Source organism: Poromitra crassiceps, assembly GCF_964638095.1.
Source record: "Poromitra crassiceps genome assembly, chromosome: 1".
NCBI classification, from domain to species: domain Eukaryota; kingdom Metazoa; phylum Chordata; class Actinopteri; order Beryciformes; family Melamphaidae; genus Poromitra; species Poromitra crassiceps.
In genome coordinates, this window is record NC_139623.1 from 28,851,621 (window position 1) to 28,868,595 (window position 16,975).

The window sequence follows — 16,975 nt, forward strand, 5'->3', positions numbered from 1 at the left end:
TGTTTTAATTAGGTAATTGCCCTAATTACCTAATGATGATGTGATATCATCAGCAAGTTTTTTTAATATCACATCAGTGATGTCATCCTTCCTGGCTGAGGCTATATAACCTCGCGTCACCAGGCTCTTCTCGGCGAGAAAGAGCCTGGCTCCCGCCCACAATTGATTTTGTCACCCTACCTGGTTCCGGCCTAGAGCCCGCCCTAGACCGGATGGGCAGCGTTTCTAGCTCGTCAACTTTCACGTTAACTTGACAATTTGACCCAAGTATCAGAACGGCAAACAACAAAACAAAAGATGGACGTACCGAACTAAGTTTTTGAAGAAGTTATTTTAGAAACATTGCGAATTCACAATCTCACATCTTTTAAGCCAATACAGAAGCTTTGAATCAGACAATTAATCGAGGCAAGAGACGTCAAGCTAACGGCAACAAAGACGCTTTTTGGCGCACTGCCTTCCGGTGTTCATTCTGGTTCCGTGGTTTACGCCCCATGACAAAAAGCGGGATGAAAGGTGCCCAGACTAGAGGCTATATAAGTTCATTGATGATGTCATCAGTGATTATGTCATCAGTGATGATGTCATGTTCCAGACCAGGAGGGGCCTAACTCCCACGGGTCCACTAGTGTAATTTAAAAACATTAATCTACGAATCTGTGCATTTATGATACGTACCTATTAGGGGTGTGCCACCTTAGGCACCTCACGATTCGATTCGATTACGATTAAGGGTGCTACGATTCGATTATTAAACGATTACGATTAATCACGATTACGATTTCGATGCATCTTTTCCCCATACAGGATTTCTTTGTCAGTATCTTTTTCCCCATACAGGATTTCTTTGTCAGTATCCATTAATTAAAGGAAACAAACAAATTTACCTCCATTATCTTTTATTTAGATCAATCAGACCAAACACAATACATCCAAAACATTTTACATTTCCCACAACAAAAAGCTGCTCTTTACAGGTGAGATTATTTGAAATAAAGTGCCTTTAGAAACTTCTTTTATTTTAACCAAAATTCTCTGCTGTTTTCACAGATTTAGGATTAATATAAAAAACAAATAGCTTATTCTGCTGTTTTCACAGATTTCTGTACTGGCAGGATTAATACAAAAATAGCTTATTCTGTATTCAGTAATAGAAAATAAAACTTTTAACCAAAATCCTCTGCTTTTTTCACAGAGTTCGGTACTAGCATGTTTGTTTAATACAAAACAAATAGCTTATTCATAAATAATAAATAAAGACTTCCAAACAAAATCCTTTACAAATGACCAGTGAGCAGCATAGCATCATCCCACAACAAGCAAACGTTTTCCTATCCACAACCAAAAGCAGCTTTAAAACTAAATAAGTGGCGGATGAATAAAATAACAGAATTAACAGATTCACCCCTTCACCTCCCCTCTCCTTCACTGCCTCCTTCCTTCAGCCCTTCACCTCCTCTTTCACTGCCTACTTCCTTTAGCCCTTCACCACTTCACTTCCTCTCTCCTTCACTGCCTACTTCCTTTAGCCCTTCACCACTTCACTTCCTCTCTCCTTCACTGCCTACTTCCTTTAGCCCTTCACCACTTCACTTCCTCTCTCCTTCACTGCCTACTTCCTTTAGCCCGTTACGTGTCTTATCGCGATGCATCGAAGAAACGATTTTTCGGCACACCCCTACCCTGCATGCTTTCTTCAGTGATTCCAGTTTCCAGTACTTCGGTTTTGGTCTCGTTTTACAGTTAAGGAACTGCTTTCCGGGCGAAATACCGTATTTTTTGCAAATAAAGCAAAAAAAAAAAATTGGGAAAAAAAAAAAAAAAAAAAAAATGCAATTGTTTGCAAATCGATAATCGAACATTGTCAATCGATTATATCGATTATATCGTATAATCGATTAAATCGATTATACGATTAATCGGCACACCCCTAGTACCTATGGCAAATGTATTGTAGACTAGCCCAGACCAAATCTCTCCCCAGACTCAAATATTATGTTGATCGCTGTGCTTTGCATACTACACAAATGAGTCTCTGCCATTTTGCAGCCCCCGCTGCTGTTTTAAGGGAGGGTAAGGGTCTAAATTGAATGACTAACAGGTCATAGCACCAATGAGAGTGGTTCGTTTTCAAAAGTCAACAGAGTCAGGTTGGGTGGGCAAGTCCTGATTGCTAAAGTCATTACTGATTGATTGGTACCCTCCAAGATTTCGGGGAAACCAATCACTGGTCAGGATTCCAACATCAGTGGAGCTAGAAGTGTCCCAGACCCAAAGAAAGATCTGCAGCATGCAGTAATGTAGTGAATCAGCATAAGAACTCATGGGTCTGGCATTGAGACTAGCCCAGCCCTAACAAGACTGGGCCAGCGGTGACTATTTGATCTAAGGGAGTTTAAACGAGCTGAACCCAAAAAGGATTTTTATTTTATTTTAGTTCACATACCTGGGTATTCATTGCACCTATTTAACACATTCACTGCCAGCAGTTTTTTTTTTTTTACTGTAGGTAGCTTCTGCCAAGGTTTTTTTTTGAGGATTCTGGCTCATCTTTCAAGAGCCGAGGATTATTTTCTGCTAGGATTTTGTGGACACAAAATATCTCAAAAGAACTACCGTAAATTCCGGACTATAAGCCGCGGCTTTTTTCCCGTTTTTTGGCCCCTGCGGCTTATATAACGGTGCGTCTTATCTATGGATTTTTTCAGAAAAAAAAAAAAAAAAAAAAAAAATCTCTCTTTTTTAGCACTCTTTCTAACTATAAATCCACTTCTGTTTTAATTTCCTCTCTTGCCCTCTTTTCACCACACCGCGGACACTGTGTGCACTGTAAAAATAAACAACGGTGGTGTTGTGTTATGTTGTTTTGTTGAAATGTTACGGTAATACGGTAAATGGGAGCTTCCTCAAACAGCCATCTCTTTCCCGACAATCCCCTCTGTGCGTGACCACTTACATATGGTAATTACGGTAAGCAAACGGCCACAAGCCCATCAACTCCCTCCCCCGACTACCAGGAGAAAATCACAAACTTCGGCGAATTCACACAAAGGAAGATCAAGGAATATTCCATCGAACCGGAGCAGATCATAAATATGGATGAAGTGCCTTTGACGTTCGACCTGCCACTCACTCGGACTGTTAACAAGAAGCGCCCTGGAGGATTCTTTCACCAAAAAAAAGCTTTGCTCGTTCTCGACAGCATGAGAACGAGCAGTAGATGATCATGAGGTGGTTTTTCAGACGTGTCGATATAGCAGTTTATCGCAAAAGTGTAATGGAAACACATTTTTCGCATTTGCACGTCATGTGACCCATATTATCCCTTGGAAAAGGAGCGGAAAATAAGTTTGGTAAGTAAGGTTCGATAGCCGTGTCAAAACCTCCGCAGCAAGTGGAAAACTTTGAAGCAACGCTACCTAGCAGAAAGACGAGTGTTGTGCAAAAGCGTAGCCGGGCAAATTAGATAATGTTTAATGGCAGAAATCGGTCCATGGTGACAGCAGGCTGCCTGTGTGCGCGCATTTGGCACAGCGGCGAGATGAGAGGATGAAAAGCACACACTGGTGCGGTGGTGCTGTCTGAAGTGAATACAGTGACTGTGAGTAGGCTAATACATTGCACACGTTTCAGGTGCAATTATAGAACCAAATCAGCCTTTTCCCCCCTCCATCTCTAAATCGGACCAGTTGTAGGCTATTAGGCTACCTTTTTTCCTCTGCCTGTCGCGCTGACTGCATTCACGCAGCCAGCAACATTTTGCGACTCATTTTCTTTTGAATTGATAATCAGGCTCGTTTATATGCATTGTAACTTCATGTTGGGATTTCCATTGACCATTGGTTGGATTTGAGCATGCAGGGGACGGGATATGGGGCAGATCCCCGTGCGTAATCACTGTGGCAGCTGCTGCAACGGGGAATCACTCAAACGCAACTTCAATGGAAACGCCTACAAGTCGCAATTGTACATTGTCGAAGTTGTAGAAATATCGCAATTCTTTTGCGAAAAACTGTAATGGAAACACAGCTATAGATGAAGAGGAGTTCGTTGGTTTTGAGTGACAATGAAGGAGAGAGGAGAGTGGTTGACGAAGCCACCCTGAACCTGTTCGTTTCCGACACTGAAGATGAGGACTTTGGTGGTTTCAGTACGCAGGAAGAAGAGGAAGACGAGCATTAGTGACTTGACTTCTCTGGTTACAGGTTTGCTGCACATATAGCCTATTGTTGTGTGATTTTGTCTGGGGATTAGTGACCTGACTTTTGTTTTGTTTTGTTGAAATGTTAATAAATGGGAGCTTCCCCAAACAGCCATCGCTTTCCCGACATTCCTCTCTGTGCACGAACCCTTTCATATGGTAATTAAACATCAAAACACCCGCGGCTTATAGACCGGTGCGGCTTATAGAAGAAAAAAATAGTCAATTTTGGTCCCGCGGCTTATACACCGGTGCGTCTTATAGTCCGGAATTTACGGTAATAGAATGTGTGCTTTCTCTGTCTAAAAGAGTTAGTTTGTAGAGTTAGTAGTTATGTAGGCATTAGCAGTTGAATACAGCATGGTTTCAGAGATTTTCAGAGCGTTTTGAGATAAATGGATTTTTAGAACCACCTCACGTGCCTGTGATTATGGGTGCCCTTGGGCAAGTGTGTATACTGTATTGTGTTTGTGTGTGTGTGTGTGTGTGTGTGTGTGTGTGTGCGTGCGTGCGTGATTCGATAGAACAGGCAGAACAGTCACTTTAACCATTTATTTTTGGCGTCAGTGAGCCATCAGACATCTAAACAATATCGTTCTGAACAGTAATTTCCTCCATAGCACCCGCACCCCCCTCTCCTTCAAACTCCTCCCTCCGTAGGTGTGTCTCTGGTGGCTTTGCAGTGTTTGTCTCACAGGCGAGTTTCTGCTGCCTGTTTGTCTGTGCTGCTGCTGCTGGCGCGGCCGCTCGTCGGGCGAGTCTGGATTAGACTGTAAAATCGGGCTCGTTCGTTTCTGGGTTTTCGGTTGTGAGCTTTGATGAAGCTGCATGCGATTCTGGTGTTTCAAAGTGTGTTGCACCCATAATCTATTATGCAAATTTGCAATCCCCCACCGCCAGCTCCCAACGCGAAAGTGAAAGCATTTTCGCCAATCCATTTTCAGGTCATAGCACCAATGAGAGTGGTTCGTTTTCAAAAGTCAACAGAGTCAGGTTGGGTGGGCAAGTCCTGATTGCTAAAGTCATTACTGATTGATTGGTACCCTCCAAGATTTCGGGGAAACCAATCACTGGTCAGGATTCCAACATCAGTGGAGCTAGAAGTGTCCCAGACCCAAAGAAAGATCTGCAGCATGCAGTAATGTAGTGAATCAGCATAAGAACTCATGGGTCTGGCATTGAGACTAGCCCAGCCCTAACAAGACTAGCCCAGACCAAATCTCTCCCCAGACTCAAATATTATGTTGATCGCTGTGCTTTGCATACTACACAAATGAGTCTCTGCCATTTGTGCTGCCTGTTTGTCTGTGCTGCTGCTGCTGGCGCGGCCGCTCGTCGGGCGAGTCTGGATTAGACTGTAAAATCGGGCTCGTTCGTTTCTGGGTTTTCGGTTGTGAGCTTTGATGAAGCTGCATGCGATTCTGGTGTTTCAAAGTGTGTTGCACCCATAATCTATTATGCAAATTTGCAATCCCCCACCGCCAGCTCCCAACGCGAAAGTGAAAGCATTTTCGCCAATCCATTTTCATGAGAATGGCTTCCTCACGCGGCTGTTTTTTCTTGGCTTTTTCTCGTCTGGAGAGCACTGTCGCCACTTAGTGGGTCGGTAAAATAGATTATACACATTCAATACCTCCCATATTTTTATAGGAGATGTAAAAGGGTTAGATCCATGTCCCACCGTCAAAAAAAAAAAACGAGATATCTCGTCCACGGCAGTGAACGTGTTAATAATAATAATAATTTAATAATTTATTTCGTTTTTCCACACTTTTTCCACATCAAAAGTTCATTTTTCAGGATTTCATTCATAACCGTAATTTACAGTATGGTGACGTCAGCTAGTACTATCAAATTTCTACCCCATTTCAACCAATCATATCACGACATGGCAGCTGTCAATCAATCTTCATTTCGAGGAGAAAATTCTGCAGGCAAATGGCCGCCTAGTGCCTGTAACCTGGCAGAATTTCTAGCCCATAAAGTAACTAATAACTTGGCCAATAAGTATGTAACATACAAAATAAAGCAAACGGTAATGTCTTCATTTGATGTAGAATGCAAAGGACATGCAACTGGCTCGTTAAAGACGAGATGAACCCAACGGAACCCAAGTGGCGCGTGGGTCGGAGTCACGTTTCAGACTGAGAACAAAACTTTTCTGAGATGACAGGTTGAGAGGCGGGCCATAGTTACAGTGTTTCCCCTACCATTCTACAGGCCTGGCGGGATTTTATTTTATTTTTTATATAAAATAATAGATTTTTTTCCCCTGCTCTCGCCAAAATTTCAATAAACCTTTATGGCATATTATTACAATACAACAATACTGGTGTTGACAGTGTTGACAGTAATAGAAGATGCCAAATCATTCAAAACAATAAGCATTTTGCTTTTAGGAGCATCGTGCCAGCGTGCGGCGCTGTTCCAAAATGTGTCAACGTGTGTCGTTGCCTGGGAAATGCACAGCCCATAATACAACTGTTCGCATCGCATAATAGTATGATGATACTTGGGATGCCATTGTGAACATAGATACAAACAGGTTAGCTAAAAAAAAATTGTCGCCAGCAAGGGCCCCCACCGTTGCAGTCGGGATACGTTTTGAAATCCCTCCAGGCGAGGGGTGGGACAAATTATCGATACTCACGGTATTGCGATATTTCCACTTGCGATACGTTATCGATACACTGGCACCAAGTATCGATATCTCGATTTTATCGATTTTTAAACTGATTCCCCACAGCCATTTTGATAAACAAGAGTCCTAGGGTTGTCAAAAATATTGATACTTAGGTACTTACTCGATAGGCTACTAAACATTTTTTTAAACTGATACAATACTCAATTTCTACAGTATCAAGTTTATCGATACCAGCAGCGCTCCCTCTGCCTCCTCCACACAGACACACAGCACCGCAGCTGTTAGCTACATTAGCTAATCCCACTACTGCTGCTGTAACCACTTCACCAACACCGGGCTCAAAACGCCAGTGTGAGTGACCAAATGTTTCACTTGTTAACCAGTCGGAGTGACGCTCTTTCCAGTAACATATTGGCTTTGAAATCTGTTGATACATGGACCCTGCTTGTAGATTGCAGCTAAATTTAACATTAAATGCATTGCATTGAAGGCAAGAGACGAAGCCTGTGTTGTTTTTTTACAACAGCGCTCCGGCCTTGATGTTGCAGTGGAACCACTGAGGGGAACAATCCAGTCGTCAGTTCTTATCAATTTAAGTTCTTTGGTGCAGAATTGTCGAAGTTGCGATTTATAACTGAATCCTGGACATGCAGAGTTGGTGTTTGGGGCTGTCTTGGGCTACACTCTGAGCATACTGGGGGCAGCAGTTCAGCTTGAGGGAGGCTTTGGAGGGAATTGTAGCCTACATGAAACATGAAAGCTGGAACATCCCCACCACTCACTAACTACTTAACACATTCACTGCCAACAGTTTTTTTTTTTTTACTGTAGGTAGCTTCTGCCAAGGGTTTTTTTGAGGATTCTGGCTCATCTTTCAAGAGCCGAGGATTATTTTCTGCTAGGAATTTGTGAACACAAAATATCTCAAAAGAACTAATAGAATGTGTGCTTTCTCTGTCTAAAAGAGTTAGTTTGTAGAGTTAGTAGTTATGTAGGCATTAGCAGTTGAATACAGCATGGTTTCAGCGTCTGAGAAGGAAAGCTGAGATATTTGCATTTTTGTGAAATTCGATAGAACAGGCAGAACAGTCACTTTAACCATTTATTTTTGGCATCAGTAAGACATCAGACATCTAAACAATTAGTTCTGAACAGTAATTTCCTCCATAACAGCACCCCCACCCCCCTCTCCTTCAAACTCCTCCCTCCGTGGGTGTTCTCCTCCTCCCTCCGTGGCTCCGTTTGTCACTAGCGAGTCTCTGCTGTCTGTCTGTGCTGCCTGGCGAGGCTGCTCGTCGGGCGAGTCTGGATCGGGAACAGTAATTTCCTCCATAACAGCACCCCCACCCCCCTCCCGTGCGATTCTGGGCTTTTGAGCTTTCTGCTGCATGTGTTGCACCCAGAGTGTATTTTAGGAATCCCCCATGTTGTGCGCCAGCTCCAGCGCGAAAGCGAAAGCGTTTTCGCCGCGTTTTCCTCCTCCTTCCTCCGTTTTCCTCACGCTATTTTCTGCTGTTTTTGCTCTGCTTTTTCTAGTCTGGAGAGCACTGTCGCCACTTAGTGGGTCGGTGGAATGGGTTGTACACGTTCGGTGGCTCCCATATTTTTATAGGAGACGTAGGGGGCTTGGATCCACGTCCCACCGTCAATTTTTTTTTTTTGACGAGATAACTCGTCGACGGCAGTCAACCGTTGGATTTTTTTTAACGAGATATCTCGTCGACGGCAGTGAACGTGTTAAGACAACTTAAAAATATATTGTGAATATATGCCATTGTTCTCTTGTTTTAATAATAATAATAAAAAGACTCTTAACTCATTGAGTGCCAGCCACTTTTGGAGAACGGACGCTCCCAGTGCCAGAGTTTCAGAGCGTTTTCAGTGATTTCTCGAGGCCCACAGAATATTGTGTGATATTACTATGTAAACACCGAACACGCACAAAGAACGATGAGACTCTCTTCTATCATCTGCAAAAAAAAGTTTATTGATCCCATTTTCTGTTCTTTAGTTATGAGCCGGAGAAGATAGGCTGTTTTGAGCAAAAAGACACTTTTCAAATTAGAAGCTGAGTTATTCCGCCTTTTGTGAAATGCAGCATTTCAAGCACATTCACTGAGTCTGAAGATAATATTTTCTGATGTAGTGACGTGGTGTAGTTGTGTGGTGCCTGCGTGCCCCACCCCCCTCTCCCCCCCTCAGCTGCAAACTCCTCCCCACACTAACACACAGCCTAACACGCACCCAGTCTATTTTCAGAGCGCTCCGTTTTTTTGCGCCGGCTCCCAGCGCGACACGGAAATGCCAAACCGGACTGCAGGGAAAGGTTTGGCCCTTCGGCGTCGGGTGCTGCCTTTCTGGCTGCTAATCGTGTGAAGAAACTATGCAGACAGACAGACAGAGGCAGAGGGGCTCAGTTGTGTGCGCGGATTGACTGCTGTTCGCAGCCAACATCAGCTGCAGTCAGAGCCATGGCTCTGGCTGCAGCATGAGCGGTTTCTCTTTGATCACGGGGGTTTTTCCTGCTGTTTTCCGGACCTTTCTGTAATCTGGAGAGCACTGTCGCCACCTAATGGGTCGGTAAAATAGGTTATACACATTCAACATGCCCCAAAATTTTACAGGAGATATATTAGGCTTTGATCCACGTCCCACCGTCAAAAAACGCAATTGACGAACATACTCATCCTTGGCACTCTACGTTACTAAACCAATTGACGAACATACTCGTCCTTGGCACTCAATGAGTTAATGTGTAACTTTTCCTCCGTGGTATCGAAAATGGTATGAGTGAGTGAACTCTGAGTGAGTTCATGTCAATTCTGCTAATAAATACATAATACCTGCTTCTTGCCTTTTAGGGGTATTTTTTTCTCTTCAGTTACACAGATGTATCGTAGGTTAAATTTCTTCCAATATATCGATTATCGCAGAATCGCTGTATCGTGATAATATCGTTATCGAGGGCCAAGTATCATGACCGTATCGTATCGTGAGTTACTCCACGATTCCCACCCCTACTCCAGGCCTGAAAAATACTCTAGGGGAAACAATGTCGATGATTTGATTTGACAAATCTGGGGACTGGATTTGGCTTTGGCCAATCCTGGCGTGTTCCACCCACAAATCGAGTGGATTCAGCGTGTTGTGGCGCTCCGCGAGTGAGAGCTGCAGGCAGCCAGCTGCCTTTGTGTGGAGCGGAGCGGAGAGTGCCGCCTGCCGGCCTGGAATCTCTGTGGGGCCGGGGTCTGAATTTGATTTTGTAATCCTGGAATGCGATTTGTCAAGCCAGTTACATTTCTTTGCATTCTTAGACATTACCGTTTGCTTTATTTTGTATGTTACATACAATTGGCCAAGATATTAGTTAATTTATGGGCTAGAAATTCTGCCAGGTTACAGACACTAGCAGTGCTGCAGTGGTTAAAAAAAAAGGTGAGTAAACTATACTTTTGAGGCAGCTTTCTCACACGGCACCGGCGTGACCGATATAGACAAAATATGAGAGTAGAACAACTTAATCTGAATCATATAGCCCTATAAGGTATATTGGGGGTTCCCCACATTTCTAAGTAGCCAGCCAGATAGGAAAAGTAGCTGGCTATGGGATAGGCCTTGGACCCTCAAGGGGGGTCCGGGGGGATTCTCCCCCAGAAGAAAATCTTGTATATTTTAGAGTAAAATTCATCAACCTGGTGCATTTGAGAGCAAAATGAAGAGGCTAAATCTATGAAGAACTACACACATCTCTAATGTGTTGTGACTTTACAAATAATTAGGCCTAAACAATCAATATAAAATGTATTTACACATTGTACACAAAGTGCATTCATTGTGACAAATTTACAATAGTTAATATCCAACAAGAATCATTGCAAATGGATGTTCAAAGTAACAGTTAGCCTTATAGCATTGAGTTAATCAATGCCTAATGACGTTAGCCAGAGCAGTGCAAATTAATAATGCTTGATTGAGCTCAGCACATCAAGCTTCAATCATTGCTACTCAACAACAATGTCAGGCCTCTCGGAGAGCCGGGTCATGTGGTCTTTAAAGTGTAACTAACCCCCAAAACACTTTTTTTCAGCTTTTAACCAACATATATGGCTTTTGGGGTGGTGTGTGAAGAATTCTGGTCAAACTTTCCACATTTGAGACCAAATTTATAATATTCTACAATCTTTATCATTTTCAGCTGCATAAGTGCCCTCTATGGGTTCAAACCTGTGAAACCTGACATTACTGTTTGTTTTATTTTGTATGTTACATACTTATTGGCCAAGTTATGTTAGTTTATGGGCTAGGAATTCTGCCAGGGTACACAGGAGTACCTGTAGAGTTTTCAAATCAAGTAGAATACCGTTTTGCCAGAAATCAGGGGGGGGGGGGGAGTCCCCTTTTAAGGCTTTCAATCTTAGGATCCCATATGAATCAGTTCCTTCATATCAGCTGAGTAACTTCAGATGTAATCATAACTTCTAAGTGTGAAAATGAAAACCTGTAGCAAGTTCCAACTCTGCAAGGTGTTTCTCTCGAGGTCTGCGCAGGCTTGCCTCACCTTGGGCCGGATGTTATCCAGTTCTCCGTGCTGCAGCCTCCACAGCACATTACAGGTCGTGTCCCCCGCGATGCCGAAGTTGAGAGCATGAAGAGGAGAGAACAACTCCCTCCAGATCTGTGGAGATCAAAACATAAATCTGTGGGGTGCATAAGAAAACCACCAAATTACTTTTGGTTTTGCTTACTGTGTGTTTTTGGTACTATCTGTGAAAGCTCGAGAAGTCAAAGCAAGCTTATTCAAGGGTCAAATTATGGCAGTATCTATATGCCAAGCTAGGCTGCTAAGCTAACAACAACATACTGTAACAGACGAGTCAACTCCGACCTGCCCCGGATGTGCTTCAGAAGAAGTAGTGAGAAGCGCTTCTGTTAGAGAAACCACAGAAGAAGAACATAAGCACTGTAAGTCCATCCGGGGCAGGTCAGAGTTGACTCGTTTGTTACAGTATGTTGTTGTTAGCTTAGCAGCCTAGCTTGGCATATAGATATGATCTGATGTCAAGATTGTGGACGATTCAATTAAATTGCCGCTCGTCTGGAATAAGGCCACATATCAACAACAACAAACAGCAGCGGGAGATAAAGCGGGAGGTGTTATCTGTGATGGACACTCGGACAGCAAACAGAGCAGGCTGTCGGCAGTCGGGAGCACAAGAGGTTAGTTAGATCGCTAATTCATGTTCTCATAATTACTGTATATAACAACCACAATGAACCGCGATGTGACAGAAAATGTGTTATTTACAGAGCGCATGCACCTTGCCCCGTTTGCGCCCGTTATAGCCTGTTTGAGGATGCTACTCCGAGCTCAAAATCTTCTGTGGACATCCGAATGAAACCAAAGTTATTTGGGTGAGTAAAACATCATATTTTAAGCTGGAAATAAGGACCGTGGTGTAAAAAAACGAAATTCTCCTTTAAGTGATATAATCATTTAGTTGGTGATACAAGCATGAAAATTGGCATGAGCAGTCTCCATGGGTCACTTGACAAGAAAATACTACCAGCCACTTGAAATTTCAAGGACGTCACCTTCCAAGATGGCCGCCACCTTAGTGGAGCAGTTAAGTGATGTAATCGTTTAGTTGGTGATCCAAGCATGAACATTGGCATGAGCAGTCTCCAATGGTCACTTACATTACATTACGTCATTTGGCAGACGCTTTTGTCCAAAGCGACTTACAACACATTTTTGTCAGCAATAGAGCAATCAACTATGCAACACTATGACAGCTACAACTTCTGAAGAAATAGTGGTAACGTTTAGTTTGTTTTTTTTGAGAGAAAGATGTTAGTTTAAGAAGTTAACTTGACAAGAAAATGTTCCTAGCCACTTGAAATTTCAAGATGGCCACCACCTGGATCTTTAAATGATACATTTTCTCATAGGGTTCCTAAAAAGGCCAAGAGAGGTTGTTAGACTGTGTTTTGTCTGACTCCTTGCCCTCGATCTGTCCGATTTGGTAAAACCTGCCAGGAGTCCATCTTGAGATTTCAAGTGGCTGGGAGCATTTTCTTGTCAAATTACCCATGTAGACTGCTCATGCCAATTTTCATGCTTGTATCTCCAACTGAATGATTATACCTAAAATAAGCTCTTAGCCGCTCCACTATTACGGCCTTTCAAAGTTAGATTTTTGTAGTAGTGGATAAAGTACGTGAAAACCACACTTGGGTAAAAGTACAGATATCTGAGAAGAAAATGACTTTAGTAGAAGTTCAAGTAAGCTATTAGAATATTACTTGAGTATATTTGATATTTACTGTACTCAAGTATCAAAAGAAAATTTCTGCTATTAAATGGACTTAAGTATTGAAAGTAAAAGTACAACTAAATGCCGTTAATAAAAAAAAGCAAGTGCAAAAGACGTTTGAGTTAGGGATGTACCGATAAATTTTCGGCCCGATATGGCCATTTTGCATTATTATTTATTATTCCGATAATGGCCTTTTTCCGATAAATTAACAGCCGATAATCAGGCTTTGTTTTTGCCTCGGAAGTGGAGCTATTGTTGTTGCACACTCGTGGCATCACAGCTGCGACAGCAGCGCGGCCTGGCCAAACATGGCTGCTGCCAGTATGTTGCGGTTTTCCACAGTTTCAGATGATCACTTTTTCACATATCACATTATTTGTTTTTTCTTTATTCTATTTTTATTTTAACATTGTAAGAGATTTGTTATGATAGTGTGAAGAAAGGGGCAGGACTAGATACGCATTTGCTTCCTTCTGCTCCTTCTCAAACTCAATTGTTTTGTTTATTTGAGGAAATTTGTTAGATTCAAATGTTTATGTTTTGTGTTTTATCCTTTTTATTGTATTTTATATGGTTGATTGTTCGAGAAAAAATAAACTCAACTCAACAATCACAACGCTATTGTAATTTGCAATCCATGTCCCCAACGGGTTCCGAGAGGAGGGGAAACATCTAAGCTGGCATTACGTTAAACCAAAGCTGGCGATGATGCAGCGGATTTGTTTGTTGTTTACGTTAGCTGTTGTTAACGAGTGTTAGCATTAGCATTAGCTCGTAGCACGGCCTACACTTCAGGCTCGCCCGCTTGGCAGACAAACTGCTTGTGATCAAACAGCCCCGCAAAAGCACTTCATACTCACAGAGCTGGCATTAACATATAGAAACTAATGGAAACCCCTTTACCCGAAATGAAACATCCAGGGATTGTGTTTTTAACTCCAAAAAACAACACGCTAATGTTAAGCTAACCGCGCTAGCCGGGAGTCCCACTATAAACCAAAGGGACTTTGGAGTTGAACTAGCTACTGCAGCTGCTGGACAGAGCCATTTAGCCAATAATAAGGAAAACAAAGGCGCAGTCTCGCACATTAGGCTACATAAAAAGCATCAGTCAACATCACATAGCGTCTTTTCTTTAATCTGGTGGCAGCATTTTTCAGAAAAAAGTGAAACGACACAGATGGTTTATAGTGCCTGCCCCATTCATTGGGCCCAGGCTACCATTCACTGAGAACTGGCACCAATGCAAAATTCGAACAGATCAGTAACATGACAATAAGAGTCTAAATTACTATGCCTTTTGTCACTGTGTTTTATCTGTAGTCTAAGCAGTCATTGGCTTTCCGTTCTATAAAAGCCTTTATTTTTGTATTTACTATAATTGAGTGATACACTTTATTAAAACAATCATATTATATCAGACGTTTTCTTTGTTTTGTGTTCACAGTGATGTCAGTTAGATTTGGTTAGGTCAGAGCTATGCTCAGTACATCTTCCTTTTTTTTACCCCAGGTGTGCATAAAATACAGGTTAAAAACTAAAAAAAAATATTATATATATTTTTTATTATAATACTTATCGGTTATCGTATCGGTTATCGGCCGGGAGAAGCAGATATTTATCGGTTATCGTATCGGTTGAAAAGATCCATATCGTGCATCCCTAGTTTGAGTGGAAATCTTGAGTTTTATAGTGGTTGGCAAACAACATTATGGTGTATTACCACTACCAACTCGAATGGAGCATGGATCGGGATTAACCTAACTTGCAAGCTAGGAGCACTTCGCCAATCCTGCTTGCTTGCAGGATACCAAATTTCGACTGATTTTACTTTGTAACTAAAGCCACTTTCAGACATGAACTCCGGGTCAGGTCAGGGTTGCTTGCCCTGATCCTGACCCGGGGGATACGTGAAGTGTACCCTTTCAGACATGAGGCATGTTGCTTTCATACATGTGGAGCACCTCCGGGTGTAAAGTAGAGAGGGGGCGGGGGTGGGGGGAATTTGGGCATGACCACACAATGGGCAGTTGTGAAAACTGACCACACAGATGTACTTCACTGTCTGAGCATAGCCTTAAGTGAATCGCATTGACATTCAACAAACTCTCACGACATGCAGAGTCTGAAAACAAGTTGCTAAAAATACATAATGGGCGATAACTGCCTAACATTTGCGGCATATAATCGTTTGCGCATAACGTTAGTAATTAATTAAACAACCCTACAACTCACGCCCAGATGCATCGATTTCCTCGCATCTCAAGCACTACAAAGAAAACAGGGCTTTGCTATGTTCAGTCCTAAAATGCATCAATCCTACTAGAATTATACAAAACTAGTGCAGTGCCTGGCACACTCCAAAAGTTTGAAGTCGATCCGACCAACGGTTCTCGGTGGCATGCAGATGATGCTCATCCATAAGCAGTGGTGGAAGTGGCCAGGTTTTACTCTGGGAACCCTACTTACACAGGATGGGGGTTCCCGGAAGTGGTGTTGCCCTAGAGCAGAGGTTCTCAAATGTTTTTCAGCCAAGGACCCCTTATAAGATAACCCCCCCCCCCCCCCCCCATTCAATCTCAAGGACTCTATGTTGACTTAGTTAACGACCTTGTTTACTCAACAATTGTACTCACAGCAGTGTTGACACTAAAGCGCCTGGCAAGGTTCTGCGCAACCTCGACTTGGAGCCTTGCCGCCGCCGAGCGGCGACAGCGAGACTGTGCATACTCGAACGTTAACTCGGCGCATTGGCTGCGGTACACGTCCAAAACGTATCATGTCGTTTACCAAGAACTTGCAATTATGTCGGTGGGGGAACATTTTATTGTCCCTCCATTTCAAAACTCATTCCGGTGAGTAGGGCTGAACGATTAATCGAATTTAAATCGAAACCGAGATTTGAAACAACGCAATTAGATTAATCGCAAAGGCTGCGATTTGACGATTTAACATTATACATGTGACATGACTGCATGTAGGTACACGTGACGTGACGTCGTTACGCAGCAGCAGCACGCCGTAGTAGATGTGACGTATGTTTACGCAGCAGCAGCACGCAGTACATCAAACGTGCCTGAATGGAGGAGGAGAAAGCATTAGCTGCAGTCTGCAGCTAATGCTAGCTAGCGAGCCGATTAGCTAACTTTACAAAGGTTGACACATTATTCACTCTGACTGGATTTTTAATAGTGCACTGACTGACTGGATGCTCTACAATGGAAGGGCAGCTAATCTAACAAGACTCGGAAGTGTAATGGCTTCAGCCGAACAAGAACAAGAAGCGGCCGCCGGGTGATTTAGCACCGAAGAAAGGCTGGAACTACTTTGGATTTAGAGCATCGTTTAGTGACCAAAAGACAGTGTTATGCAAGCGCGATGCATAACCACCGACAACGCTTCAAACGTCATAAAAGCTATGGAAATCAACAGATGGACCACACTCCAGTGCTTCACCACAGACTACACCTCGCCATCTGTATGATTGATTGATTGATTGATTGATTTTTATTAAATGTGTCATGCACTTGACAGTGCCCAGCCCTCATGGGCTTACAAGACACACAAATGATACATTATACAGTACAACATACGCCAACGCCGCAGTAATAAAACTAAATCACAGCATAACATAACATACACCATATCAGCAAAACAAAATCATTACATCATTTTCTGAACAGAACATTTTGCCTTAGCTCCCATGCCTGGGAAAGAAAGTTTCCAATAAAGAAAGTGCCTTTCTTAAAACACAACTCAAGTTTTTCATAATCGTCCATCTCAAAAAAGTCATCATAAATAGAGGACATTTTA

The 16,975-nt window shown here is 42.7% G+C and overlaps 1 protein-coding gene across 1 annotated transcript in view; it reads right to left on the minus strand.

The window, feature by feature from the left end:
* Window positions 1–16,975, minus strand: part of pafah1b2 (platelet-activating factor acetylhydrolase 1b, catalytic subunit 2) — a 53,602-nt gene that overhangs the window by 14,046 nt on the left and 22,581 nt on the right. The window contains exon 4 of the mRNA XM_083641200.1: window positions 11,404–11,520. Within this exon, the coding sequence (XP_083497326.1) occupies window positions 11,404–11,520 (117 nt within the window). The remainder of the gene's footprint in view (window positions 1–11,403; window positions 11,521–16,975) is intronic.